This window comes from Crocodylus porosus, unplaced genomic scaffold (assembly GCF_001723895.1).
Source record: "Crocodylus porosus isolate Cpor-Errol unplaced genomic scaffold, CroPor_comp1, whole genome shotgun sequence".
Classification (NCBI taxonomy): Eukaryota; Metazoa; Chordata; order Crocodylia; family Crocodylidae; genus Crocodylus; species Crocodylus porosus.
The window spans coordinates 13,099,876-13,113,623 of record NW_017728928.1 but is presented as its reverse complement, the minus strand read 5'-3'; the positions used below and the strand labels follow the sequence as shown (position 1 = coordinate 13,113,623).

At 52.4% G+C, this 13,748-nt stretch overlaps 1 protein-coding gene across 2 annotated transcripts; it reads right to left on the bottom strand.

Moving 5' to 3' along the window:
• Positions 1–331: 331 nt before the first annotated feature.
• On the bottom strand, positions 332–13,742 carry UBALD2 (UBA like domain containing 2). 2 transcript variants are annotated; one of them, XM_019542646.1, is made up of 3 exons: positions 13,580–13,742; positions 12,156–12,218; positions 332–2,112 (listed from the first exon to the last, which is right to left on the bottom strand). In XM_019542646.1, the coding sequence occupies exons 1-3, from the start codon at positions 13,697–13,699 to the stop codon at positions 1,792–1,794; spliced, it is 504 nt and encodes a 167-aa protein (XP_019398191.1). In that variant the 5' UTR covers positions 13,700–13,742; the 3' UTR covers positions 332–1,791. The 2 variants fall into 2 exon arrangements, with proteins under 2 accessions (XP_019398191.1, XP_019398192.1); XM_019542647.1 differs by lacking the exon at positions 12,156–12,218.
• Positions 13,743–13,748: the final 6 nt, after the last annotated feature.

The window sequence follows — 13,748 nt, the reverse complement described above, 5'->3', positions numbered from 1 at the left end:
GCTCAGCTGGTGTGAGCCACTGTTACATCCACAGTGTTAACTTCTTGGATAGATGTCACCCTCCCCGTAAAACAGTCTGCTCGTGTACAGTCAATACAGATATTCTTCCAGGCCCCTCTATCAGAGCACCTCGATGGAACAGAGCTGCAGTGTTTGCTTCTCCCTGGCCCCTCGGTCTGAATGGCAAAAAAGGGGCATGAGGGTAATGAGACCATACATAGCCCAGAGGCAGGGTGGAGGGATGTGGGTACAGAGACAGCTCTTCACAGCCCACAGGCTAGAGCTCTCTTGCTGTGGCAGCAGGTGAGAGGAAAGAGAAGGCAGGTACCAGTGAGGTTAAAAAAGTGATTTTTTTTTTTTAATTTTTAAATTAATAAAAAACCTTCAACCTGTTGTTTTTTAAGCAAGATTCTGATTTGAAAACTTAAAAAAACAAAACAAAACCCACCCACAGCCCCTCCCTGCTCCTTGGCTGTAAGCAGCACGTAGCTCTCCAGCTCCAGATCTGCAGCAGGGAGCGATGGCTGGGGCGTTCCATATACACAGCACCCCTTCCAGCTCATGGCTCCATACTTGAACATTGTCTTTTGCAAGGAATGGGGCCTGTGCTGAAGGATGGAGAAGCCAAAACATTTCCAAAGGGGAGGGAGGAGGGACTTCTTCCTGGGGGTGACAGGCCTGGAGAAGCTGGATGGAATCCCAAGATAGTTTGGGGGTAGGGGGGAAGGGGGCACGTAGCAGGCTTGGATGAACTTCAAGAGAGGCCAAGGAGCAAGTGTCCAGGAAAACCAGAAACTCTCTCCCCTAACTTTGTTGGCCTGTAGTGGACTGGTCTACTTAGAACATCTCAGTCAAGCTGTGCTCAGGAGAGCACCTGCCTCCTCTCCAGCTCTGGAAGCAGATGCATGTTCCCAGGGTGCAGCGGCGACTGCCAAAAAGTAGCCCAACATGAGCCAGAGAAGATTAGTGAAGGGACAGGAGAATGCAAAGAGGCATCTATACCAGACGTTCCTGGAGGGACAACGTACATGCTCTGGAGACAAGTCAGGCCCATCACTTCTCGTTTCCCACTCACGGGTACCATTGCGACACAGGAGCAGCCTTGGGTTCAAGCAGCATGTTGCATCCCTGCTTGGACTTTCCCGTAGCAGCCAGGCTCCGCAAGGTGCATCTTTCTCCCCCACTGCCACCACCCTTTACTGGAAAGGCTCGCATCAGCCAAGCCACAAGCTCAGATCCATTGCATCCAACTTTCCAATGGTCAACACCATATCCCACCTGCCAGAGGTCCTCCCTGATGGGTGAGGAACCATACAGCAGCCAGGGGAGGGGGAAAAGGGGGCACAAAGGCAGTCTGAACCCCCTCCACCCTACCTGAAGGAGCACCTGGCAGTCCAGCAAGGTCCTCTTCTCCCAAGCAGTATCATTACCCCACTGACTACTAGGAGGGGAGAGGGTGTCGCTCCCTACTAATTCTTGGCAAATCTCTCCATTGCTCTTATTCTCTCTGGATTTATATACATTAGATATATTTATATATTATAGTTATATATTAAAAAAGGGTGGGGGGAAGAAAAAAAGACCAGTTATTGACTCTCTGAGCGAGAGAGCCACATGGGCTGGTGACCATCCCTGCAGGGTTACAAAAAAAAAAGAGAACTATAAAATATTCCAGTGCCATTTTTCAGGAAACCCCTCTTCTCCCCCTACCCTGCCGCCCTGGCCTGATCTCTTCTTTTTCCTCCCCCACCCAGCCCCTACCCCCCACCCCATCTTGATGTTCAGTGAGTCTTATCTCTGCCCATCCATTGCAGCCATCGCTTTCTGCTGGGATCCTCCTTGCTGAGACACTGGTGGCCACATGGGTTGCTGGTGGTGGAGGTGATGGTGGAGGTTATGGCTGGTTGGAGATGAAGGTGGTATCCAGGCAGGTTGGTGGTTGGGTGGAGAGGAGGCCCAGAAAGGGCTGAAGTTCCCCGGTGGGGAACAGGCCATGGATGTGATTGGGCTGTTGCTACTCTGTAGGTTCTCTGAGGTCCGCAGCTTGGAAAACATAGCAAGAGCATCCGGGAAGTTCGGCGGAGTGGCTGGAGTATTGCTAGGTGTGCACATCTGCAGGGAGATAAGAGACAGGGCACTGTGACTATCACAGGGACTGGTGCTACAGCAGCAAGCACCATCTCTGCTGGAGCTAGAGGTAGAACCTGTCACTGGCCAACTGGGAAGTGCCTGGTCTGAGCCATTTCCTCAAGGAGGACACCTGCTCTTCTCCCCAGTTTCAACAGCAGCCTTGCTCCCATGATGGGATTCAGAAAGTAACCGGCGCTAAGCATCAAAGGTCCTAACACAGAACTGGCACCAACACAGGAGCTGCATCGTCTCTCCCAGGGCCTACCACGAATCTGAGCTCATAAAATTGCTAGCAAGACAAAACAGGAGGCAGAAGCTCTTGCCCAAGGTCACTGCCAATTAGCGGCTACAGCTGGGAATCCAGCCCCCGCCCCCCCCCGGTGTGCTGGGCCGCAGTGGTCCAACGGGAGCACCTGGGCACTCGCTCTGCCACATCGTCCACTTTGGCCTGCAGTCTTGGACCATCTTAGCCCTTTTGCAACTCCACTTCTCCCCGCTGAGGTTTGTGCTTATTCACCTGGGAGGATTAGCTTGCCGGGGCCCTGACAACAGCGATCATTATGCTTGCCAAGTATTATTAATCATATGCCAGGCTGCCCCCCCAAGTTTGGTCAATTATTACAGTTTTTCCCATCACTCCTCAATTATCCTTGCGATTGCAACCGAAAAGTAAACATTAACAGGGCAGGAACCTCCCACACCCTCCACGCCCCACAAGCACTGCTGTTGTGGAGCTCTGACGCCGACGCCACGAGACTGGAGGTGGCCGCTGCCGGACAGATTAGCTAGAAGTACCTCCTGGATGGCTGGTTGCTGGCAGAACTGAGGCAGACAAGGGCCAAGGCAGCATTACGCCTTGTGGGGGTGGCTTCCCAGGAGGAATAGAGAATAGCAACGCCACCTAAGCCATGCTTCTCACCCACAGCAGCCCACGCAGCCGTGCAGGCACTTATGTGCTACCTGCCAGGCTACTAGAGACCCTGCTGGGGAGCAGGGAGTAAGCCTGTGTCCCTGGCCTCCAGGCTACAAAACAGCTGCCCCGAGGTGTTCAACTTGGAGGGACCCAATGTACTTGGAGAGCTGGAGTTCAGCTCAAAGCTGACTGCTTCGTGCACTGGGTCCCTAAAAAGAAAGGGAAAAAATACCGGGGGGTGGAAAAGGGGGAACCCATCTGTTCTCAAACCGAGCCACCCCTTTGTAGTCCCTCCAGCCTGGTTCTCTCCTCTTTGCGCTTCCCTGACTGCAGCTGTCCCTCCACCGCGGGGGGACAGGGTGCGATTTCTTTTTCTTTCACACTTGTTGAACAGTAAAATGATGGATGCAATTTCCCCCCCATTTGCCTGCGCTCAGCGCTGGGCTGCCAGGCCTTAATGGTAGATGCTGCAGGGGAATTTTGAAAGGTCACAGAAACTTATCTATTAGCTTGACTCGAGCTTACCAGGCAACCTGGAGGTGTCAGGCAGAAAAAAGCATATCACCAGCCTTCTGTCAAATCAGTTCCCGCTACCCCTGCTGCACGATTTGGCCAGTATTGTGATGAGGTGTCTCTTATCCTTTCTTTGTATGCTATTTGATTGGCAAGTTTACAGGCTAATTTAAACTATTATATAAAATGAGGCTGGAATTGCAGCAAAATCTAGGAGCTAAAGCATCAGAAGGAGTATAAAACCCTGGTTGCCTGGATCAATCTCTTGCCAGTCAGTAACCTACAAGAGACGGTAACCCCAAAGCCATCTAGTCTAGTTTTTCCTCACTGTTCCTTCCCAAATCAGGCCTTTATCCATGATTTTCCCAATTTATTACCCCTTCTTTACTAGGCATTACTGGTGGGAGGGATTTCTGTCCAGACCCCAAGAGCACAGGACTGAACCGAACGCTGCCTGTATTGCACCGGTGCTGCGCCTGTGGTGGGCGGAGGGAAATAGGCTAACAAAAGGAAATTTCACTGAGTTTCAGCTCTTAGAAGAAACAAAGTGATTTGCAAACCACAGCCTCCCCCACCCAGGGCTAAACGGTTTCCACAAAAAGCCTGGAGTGAATGCAAGGGATCTGCTCGCTTCAGCATCTCACTCCAGCTAGGCAAGAAATGCTGAAGCCTCCGAGTGCTGCTGCTTCCCCCCCTACACCTTCAGCCTCCTGGAGTTTTTAGAGCAGATCCGAGGCCCTCCTTGACCCACTCTTCCGGATCAGAAGATTACAGGGTGGGGAAGAAAGGTGTGGATGCAATACTTGCCCCCAGTGCTGAACCAGCCTGGGGAGCCCTGACCCAACTGCTGCCCTCTCCCAAATCAGCACGGCCCAGCGTTCGCACTATCCCAGTGACCATGGGTAGCAACGGACATCTAAGAGCAAGTTACTACAACACACAACTTTCCACCTCACTGAAGACTTTGCTCCGATTGGGTTACGGCAACTCTGCCCCTGCAACCCCCGGGGCAGCGAACACCCGGTGGAACGTGATCATCTGCTAGCGGCCTTGTTAGGATCCAAATCATGAATGAATGCGAATCCAAGACCAGGGAACACGGATTTTTCTCTTTAAAGGCCAAAGCAGGCAGGCCTCTCAAGCTGGTCATATGCCTGACATTTCCACCCACTATTAATAGACAGGGAGAAACGGTGTTCAAAAGGTCAGAATATGGCATAGGTTTGGGAGGGAAGAGGGGAAGAAGCGATGGTTACTTCAATTAGTAGTCATGTGAAGAGGGAGGAAAGCATCAGAGACCACAGAAACACGTGCTGGTGCGAGCTGGTCTGCACCCTTCGGATCCGACAGGAACTGGCTCCAAGCAGACACCCGGCGGGGGGAGCTTGCTGGCTCTGCAACTACTGGCAAGAGCGAAGCCATCTCTTGTGCATTTGAGATGTTAAAATGCACAAGACTCGCACGCTGTGGGGATATGGGGCATTGTGTGACCCCCTGCGACTACAGTTCATCCCGAGTCCTTCCCCGGCAGCCTTGCGAAGCTCTGCCTGCCTACAACACGCAGCGTTCGTTTCCTTTGGAGCAAGAGCTCACCCAGGGACTCTCTGTTCTTCAATGCACACTCCCTCCCTGTAAAGTACAGGGTGGAGGAGCAGGGCTGGTTCCCAAGGGCTAATGACAGTTGTGCAAGACTGTGTGGGACTGTTCAGATCAGGGGCAGCCTGGGCGTGCAGCATGTGGCAGACCGGGGAGGTAAGAGGTGATGCAGTGATAGACGGGGCAGAAAGCAGAGGAGCTGACTGGGCAGGGGAAGGGGGATCGGAGCGGCACCCAAGGAGGCTGTGAGGTTAATTTATGATATGCCTACCAGATAGGCTGCCCTCACCACCACTGATTTAGATGATCCTGAGCCAGCTAATCGCATCCCACCCATCAGTAAAGCACCATTTTTACCAAAGGAGGGCTGTGGATTTGCACACAATTCAGGATGTCACTAGGGGCCAAACTCCACAGCTCCTGTTAAAAGCAACTTATCAGTTTCTTTTGGTTTCCTGGTAGCCCTCAATCCTTCTGTGCCTTCACTCTAATTTTAGCATCCCCTTCCCTCCCCACCGTTCCAGCCCACTCCTACCATAGGCCTGCACACTTTCATAGCTCATCTCACACCCCAACTGCAGGGGAAAGAGCAAATCCACCCAGCACAGCTCATAAGACACAGCTGAACTAGCACGTGCCTGCCTACAAGCCAGGCTAGTGGGGCAGCAAGGGAACAGCAGTATAGGCACACACACGCACACACACACAAAAAAAAAAAAACCCCACCAAAAAAAAAAAAAAAAGCCTGCATGGGGCTGAGATATATTGAAGCCAGGCAACAACCCATCTCCTTATCGGGTGTCAAAGTCTAGGTGGGTCACTCCACTCTGATTCAGAGGGGAGCTGATAAGATAGTCTTGCTGGAGCCAGTGCGAGAAGCAGCAAAGGTCCCATTCAGCGAAGTACTTACTCAGATGCCTGGAGTCACCCACGTGCACAGGCTCGGTGCTGAATCAGGGCGTAGGCCAGCACGTGTTAACTGTGCACTTCCAAAAAGGCCATGAGATGGCCAGGTTGTGTGTGTGGAATGGCTGACTCCTGATGGCCTGAAGAGGTGGGAATACTATAGCAAAAACTGAAGTCAGCCCAGAAAATCCACCCCTTCACCACTCACAGGAGAGGCAGGAAGCGTGTACCTCCCCCATGCCCAGAGGGGGAAATCAGCCCCACATGTTGCCTCCAGCTCAGGTCTTTGTTATCGGAAAGAAGGGCAGAGAACTTACAGAACAGGCCGGCTGAACAATGACCGGGCAAGGGCACAGGGAAAGGACTGCATCACACCATGCAGGACTCGCCTCTTCCTACCCACCCCATTCAGCAACAGACAGAAGTTGCTAAATTAGTTTGCCACTGGTCGAGCAAAAGATCTGCTCCTCTGGGCTCCATGCAGCAGGAGAGCTGCTCCTCTGGGCTCTCTCACCATCCTGAGGGAGTGGACTGGATGAGCTGAGTGGTCTTTAAAGGGGGAAAAAAATCTGTCTTGGGTAGAAGCACTGTAGACACACATACACTTATCCCATAATGAACCCTAGTGCGGAAACCACCTTAATCCATACCTGCATTACTGCAAGGTAAACTAGTAGACCAGGTTTAAACTGAATTAAGCATGACCACACAAGGGTTAATTAAAACTGGTTTCAGTTTACCTTTAGATAAACTGACGCAAGTCTGTGCACAGACCGGGCCCATATTTTCTGCATAAAAGACTTGCATTTCATTTCCACGTGTGACACCACTGGAGGGCTGGTACTGCCAGATTCCTCCTCCGCCGGGTTGGACACGGGAAAAGGAGGCGGCGAACAGCTCTGTGCTTAACTATCCTCACACCCACCTGATGAGAACTGTGCTGAGATTTTAAGGAGGCTTCCAAAGCTGTGCATGGAGAAAGAAGGAACACGAACATGGTCTGATACTCAGGCCTATTAAGACAGGGGGTGGCAAGATTTTTTGGGAGGTGGGCCAGCGTGACCCAACTTGGACGGGAGGCAGGTTGGTGCTAGGCCCCAGTCACCACTTCTCTGCTGCCCCCACTTTGTAGGCAGGATCCAATGGCCCCATGGTGCTGATCTGGTCCACATGGCCATATACTGACAAGCCCTGGTCTAAGCCTTTTCGGTAAGGGCACCATATAGCTGAACGAGCTGAATAACCGTCTCCCTCTACCTCAAGTTCCCCCTTCTTTTGCTTGTGGAATTCGCTGCCATAGGAGGTCAGTGATGCCAAGAACTTATTCACCGAGGTCTCCAGCATTGGACTTTCATCACTGGTGACATATAGGGGGTGCATGCACACCCCCTGAGCGTGGTGGCGCACCCCCTATGAAAAGGCACCAAACACTGCTGGCAGTGCCTGCAGGAGGTCGCCACGTGCCACCACCCCCCGTGACACCGCCAGCGGTGTCTGCGGGTGGTCCCCAGCCACCGGTCAGCGTTTGCCAGCCCCCCCGACAGCACCATGGCTGCCTGTGGAAGTGCTTACCACCACCACCACCGCCACCTGCCAGAGCTCGCCATGTTGTTCGCAGTTAAAGCCCTCGCTGCAGGATTTAAGCCACTCTTGGGAGGTCAGGAAGAAACCTTGGATCACCCTGAATCTACCTGCTGGAGGATTCTCCCACCTGCCTCAGCAGCTCCTGGGCTTACGAACAGGAAGCACGACTAGAAAAGCCCCAGCTCTGATGCAGCCTGGCAGTGCCCATGTTCCTGCACAGTGGGTCTGCTCACCTTTAGTCCCTTTTGATAAATATCAGAGTTTCACTTGCTCTGCCCACACCACTTGCAATCAAGCATTCCTAAGACTGTAGCAAAAGGAAAGGAGGTGGGTTGTTGTCCTCTTAATTCAAGGAAGCTGGGCCTGGCTCTGTCATGGGAGCTATAGGGCAGCTGTCCTGATGAGATGAATAGGGGCAATCTGTGGATAAGGCCTGACTCCACGCAAGAGTGACAGACAGGGAGGTACGAATGATTTGTTACACAACAGCTCGCGGGCAAAGGGCACAGAACAGCACATCTTCCAGCAACGGGCAAAGCAGGAGAGCTGATTCCCCGCCCCAGGAGAGCACGAGGGTGCAGACAGCTGTGCAATACATAGCCACGTGCCAGGAGCAAATGGGAACGTCTACCAGTAATCACTGAAGACTCGCACCTTGCTGGCTCCACCATCACTACAGAGCCGCTCACTTCTCTCAGTCTTCCTGACCAGCAAAGCCTGAGTCCTGTGACCTTCGGGGGCAGACGCTGGCTCCTGTGCCAAATATTGCTCCACCTACTCATCTAAATCCAGAGCAACATGCCTGAGGCCTACAGGAAAGTGCATCAGGCCCAGCTGCCTCCAGTGGGGATGCCACAGATGGACAGGGATGGGCTTGAACCCCAAATTTCATTAGGACACTGCCAAGAACCCACCTCCCTCCTGATGCAGGCTATCTGGAGCCTACTATCCTCAAGGTGTCAAATAAATAGTTAACAATAACTTAATCTTGTGTTTGGAAGACAGAGCCCCACGTAACAACATGACAAAGGCGAGAAAGAGAGGGAGGGAGCGAGCAGCCGAGCTGCTGGACGTGTGCGTTGGCTGGAATTCACGTCAAAACACCACCGTTGGCCAGCAAAGCACGCTCTGCTTTGGCCTGCAACCCAGGAGGGCTTGCAAGTGTTCGGCAGCTGCAGCTGACCTCTCACGCAGGGGCAGGAGCAGAGATTCAAATGACTGAACCAACAAAAAAGCAGCAAAGACCATCAGCCACTTCTCTGGGGGAGGCTGGGGTTTTCTGGATCATCCTGCTCAGCCATATCACGATGCCAGCTATTCAGTGCCTTACAGGGCTGACCCCCCTTCCAGAAAAGGGGTCTCAGATCTTCCCCTCATTGGGTTAGGCCATGCTTTTAAAAAAGCCACACACAAACCACAGCACTCGTAAAAAGCTAACCTGGCACACAGCTGCCTACAGGCATAAAAGGGGACTATTGCCTCTTTCTGCCATCTCCTATTCTTGTTTTTCCATCCCCCCCTCCACCCCCAGCGCATCAGGGTGGAGAAGAAAGCCTTCAACCCCGTGGAAGGTAGAAGGAGTTTGATCACAAGTGCTCTACCCTGCACACAGACACCATTGTTGCCAGCAACGGGCCTGCAGCCTTATCGGGGCCCGACTGCCAGTCCAGCCCTGCTTGCGTGCATATCAACATCAGACGTTTCACTGCAACGAATCCAATCCGGGGAGGAGCGAAGGTATATTTTAACTGCTGCTTTGCACACCAACTTTTTAAATTCTGGAGTAAGCTTTCTAAGTTTCAACCAGCCGTTTAAAAACAAAAATACCTGACATTCTTTGGCAAGGCCTAAATAGAAATCTCTCTTCTGGAAATGGTGACTTAGGGATCCTACCAAGTGGAAGAAAAAAAAAAAAAGGCACTTCATTCTGGAATGAGCAGCAGGAGATAAGATCCCTTTGTGCATCTCAGAGTCACTGGGGCTTTGTCTACACACAGGAGTTTATAGGACTGGTAACTAAAACACCTGGTCTGCTAGGAGATTCTTCTGTAATGCATGGGACTAAAAAAGCATTTTTAAATGGAGGTGCTTTGGGGTTTCCCCAAGTAATCTCTCCCCCTTTCCCGGTGTCCCCCTCCCTCCCCCAAAAGAGGCACGTCCCTCTTAAGACTGACGCGACAAAGAACAACCTGTAAGATTCTTGTCGTTAAAGACGTTCATGTGCTTTGGGGAATATCACTGTTTTTTTCTAAGAAGGAATAGAGGGAGGTCTCTGGCATAGTGTGGGGGCGAGGTGATACGCAGCCGTTTAATGATGAGTAACCCCAGGTTCCTGCTATACTTTTTCTTACTCTTGGATTAGACCATGCCGCACGTGCACCAACTGTAAATCCCCTCTTAGTCTCGGCTCTCTCAACGGACCCAGTGGCTCGTGGCATTCATGTTCTGGGGCAGAGATCTTCTAAAGGCGCTGGGGCGGGGAGTACAGGAACACCAACAAAAAATGTCAAAAATGCAACCCAGGCTGAGGAGCTGGGAACGAGGACAAGAGGATGGGAGGTTCAGTGCAGATCATGACTTGTACATCGGCTTCCTGATTAATATATAACTAGTCATAAAAATGAAGGGGGTGGGGAAGGGATGCAGCTTGCTTACCAAGCAAGCCAGGACTTCCTTTTGTGTTAGAAACTATATTAAAACTGCTCCAAGAGAATCCAGGTTTTAGAGGCTTGTTAAGGGGAGGGTAAGGGCTTGGCAGTGGGAAGAGACTGCAAAGCAATTCCTTCCCCCCTCCCCATGCCCTTGCATTCAAGGAGGCAACCAACTCACTGAAGTTTCTGCTCAGGCCCGAGTCAGAAATGATCCCATGAGTAATGGGGCCAGCATAGCCCCGATGCTCGATTACTGGGAACCAGAACCTCAGGAGTGTTTGCACAGAGCTTTAAGTGATTCAGGATGAACGGCAAAAAGCTCCAGCCTCCCCCTTCAAAATAAAGGAAGGAAACAGTCAGAGGCAGATTTCACTTCAGTGCACCAGGGTGCAGCACATGGGGAACTGGATGTAAACCAGCCTGAGATTAAACACCTTAAGCTTCCTGTCGGCACCATAGGATTCATGTTGGTAGGGAATCGCCTCTGCTGCGCATGAAGCATTTCATACACCTTGAATCTTGCCTGCCTCAGCCAGATCTGGAGAAAGCCTCAGAAGATGGATGGTTGCTGAACTGTTTCCCCCCCTCAAGTCTCAGCGTGACCAGCTGTCAGTGGGAACCTGCCCTTCGGCCACCCAGCACATGTGAATCGTTCAGCTAATTTACCCATCCAGCAGATCTTATCCTAGATGGATCGGAGAAGGTGCAAGGCCCTTTTTACAGAGGCATCATGTTCTTGGGGGAAGGTACCAGGCTGGGAACTTCCAGCTCTGCCATTGTCCTGCGTATGACCTTGGGCTACTCCTTTTAAACTCGTGCCACACTCTTCCCTCCCACATTTCACCTTGCCGGTTTCAGACTGCCAGTTCTCCAGGGCAGGGACTTCTTTCTATGACTTCACTGCACCTGGCGCATGGGGAACCTGATAGGTGTCGGGGCTTTGGTGGGCTGACGTAATACCCACACAAGCATCTGCCCTAGTCAAAGAGCAGAGACAGTCTTGGGAAGAAAAAAAGGGTCCTGCGTGGAAGGGCATCAAAACAAAGTCAACCCCTGCCCCCCTTTTCTAGATCGCTCCTGTGAACACCAGCCTCCAGGCCTAACCACCCTACAGCAAGCAAAGGAAGAGAGGGAGGGAGGAGGTGGAGCAACAAACACTACATCTTAGCTTTAATCTGCTATTCTCCCCCACCCCTCAACACAGCAGTTTCCTTTTTTTTAAAAAAAAAAAAAGAAGAAAAAAAGAAAGAACCAAAACTTCCCCTGCTTTGCCAAAGAGACTTGCCCTCAGCCAAGGTCAAGCCAAGCTTGTTTTTGGTTTTCCTTTTGCTGAAGTTTTGTAGGGGCAACTTGCAAAGGAAGGGACTCGCTCCACTCGTTCCTCCCCAAATCACACGGGGTTGCAGCGACTCAAACAATCCACCCTAGATCTCCATGAAGACAAACTATTTCCTGGCAGACATTTTGCCTCTTGTTTACATTTGCAGCCCGTGTGTTTCTCTTGTTGCAGTGCAATATGGCTGTCACAAGAGCTGACAGTTTGGCATGCACAGCCACTTCTGCTTGCAGCTCTTCCCCCCTCCCCTTCCCGGAATCAAAGGTGGGGTCTCGGATGCAGGCCGCACAGAGGAAAACCCCTTCCCCTCCTTTACACATTTTTCTGTGGGCTTGGGGCTTGCAAACTTGAGTGGCTTTTGGATAGGTGCAGCTATTTAAGAGGTTCTCCAAGCTTAAGAAGCACCCTTTTGGGGTTTGATTGGTATCCAGGACTCAGATGTCCATTTAATTCTAGCTCCCATAAAGTGAAGCGAGTGGGGCGGGGGGGGGGGAAATGCAGCATGCCTGGAGCTGGGGTCACTTACCATCTGATGGTGGTGATGGCTGTTGGGAATGTTAGTTTCTTGAAAAAATGCGCTCAAAGCAGTCTGTAAAAAACAACGGTGGAGTTAATGTCTAGCCCTGAAAAGGAGTGGGAGATCCAAAGATGCAGATAGCAGAAAGGTGCCAGGGACTGAGAGTCAAGATGTTTCATTTCAAAGAAAAAAAAAAAAAAAAAGTGATTGCATTTCTTTCAACTCCCCTTAACTGCATTTCCACTCTTAGCAAACAATGCGGGACCAACAAACGGGATTGATCTGCCTGTTTGCATTTCTCAGCCCCTGGCCTGGCCTGCCTTTGAAATGCTAATTCTCTCCCCTCCTAAAGGAGGCTCCAAAGGAATCCAAAACAAGGCATCTGGGGCTGGGCTCAACTCTCTCCCACTCCTGCCTAAGCTGAAAGCCAGGCACAATCCTGGAGAGAGAGCAGCACTTGAGCAGCCTAGAGCCCAGGCTGGTGCGACAGCAATCAGGTTAGGAAGAGGGGGCACCGTGGGAAAAGCTTTTCCCAAGGAACATACAAAAGACAGAGGGGGGGCGCTGAAATGAAGCTTTCCACCACGAGATCAGCAGGACCAAGCCCCATGGCCAACCTTCCCTCTTGCTCCAACTAGATTTAACTTGCCCCCCAATCCCTTTCCTCACCAGCGTCTTTACCCATGTGAAAGAACCAGGGCAAGCGAAGGGCTGGAGTGGACTTGGCTTTTCATCCTCCCCCCCTTTTAAAGGGGCTCCCCCACACTCCCCTCTCCCCTTCCAGGCTGCGTGGGTGGCAGCTGCAAAACCTTCTCCCTGCCACACTGCAATTTCTCTCGCTTCTGCAGAAAGGTTGCACCCCTCATATCCCTCTCCCCCCCCAGCAAAGTGTGTGTGTGTGGGGGGGTGCTCTAAGGAAACAGATCACATCTGCTTCTCTCCCAGCACTGCCCGGCCCAGGCTGGCCTGCGGCTCTGGTTACAGCGCCAGGTATAAATAGACCCTGGAGATCTGCAATCCCATGGCTCCTTCCCCCTCTTGGATCCGACAGAAATATCATTTATCCCCCCCCCCCTACAACTGACATGACGTGCCAGGCCCCGCGCCCTCCCCGCTGCTTGCTGCAATAGGCGACGAGGCTCAGAGCCGAGTAATGATTGTTTATGTGCAGCTCCGGGGCTTCCCATTCAGCGCCGGCGGCCCCGTGCTGCGTGGCCGGGCGCCGATCCGGCTTGTTGTTGTTGTGGGAGGCCATCCACGCACGCCGCCCGCCCGATCCGCCCGCACCGCCGCTCCCAGCGCCCACAGGGTCTTTTTGCGGGGCTCGGATCCAACAGCGGCGACACAGAAAGGACTTAAGAGCAAGGGGGGGGGGATCATAAGCGATTAGACGGGCCAAAATCAGACACCCCCCTCCCCCCAGCCACACGCACCTCGAACTGCCAGTGTGCCGCTTGCAGCAGCTGCTTCGCCTGATCCGCCGCGCAGCCCGCGGCCACCACGAACTGGTTGATCATGACCTGGTGCCTCAGCTCCTCCATATTCACGGACATGGCGAGACACGGAACCACAACAAGGATGGTGGGGGGGGGGGCACACACG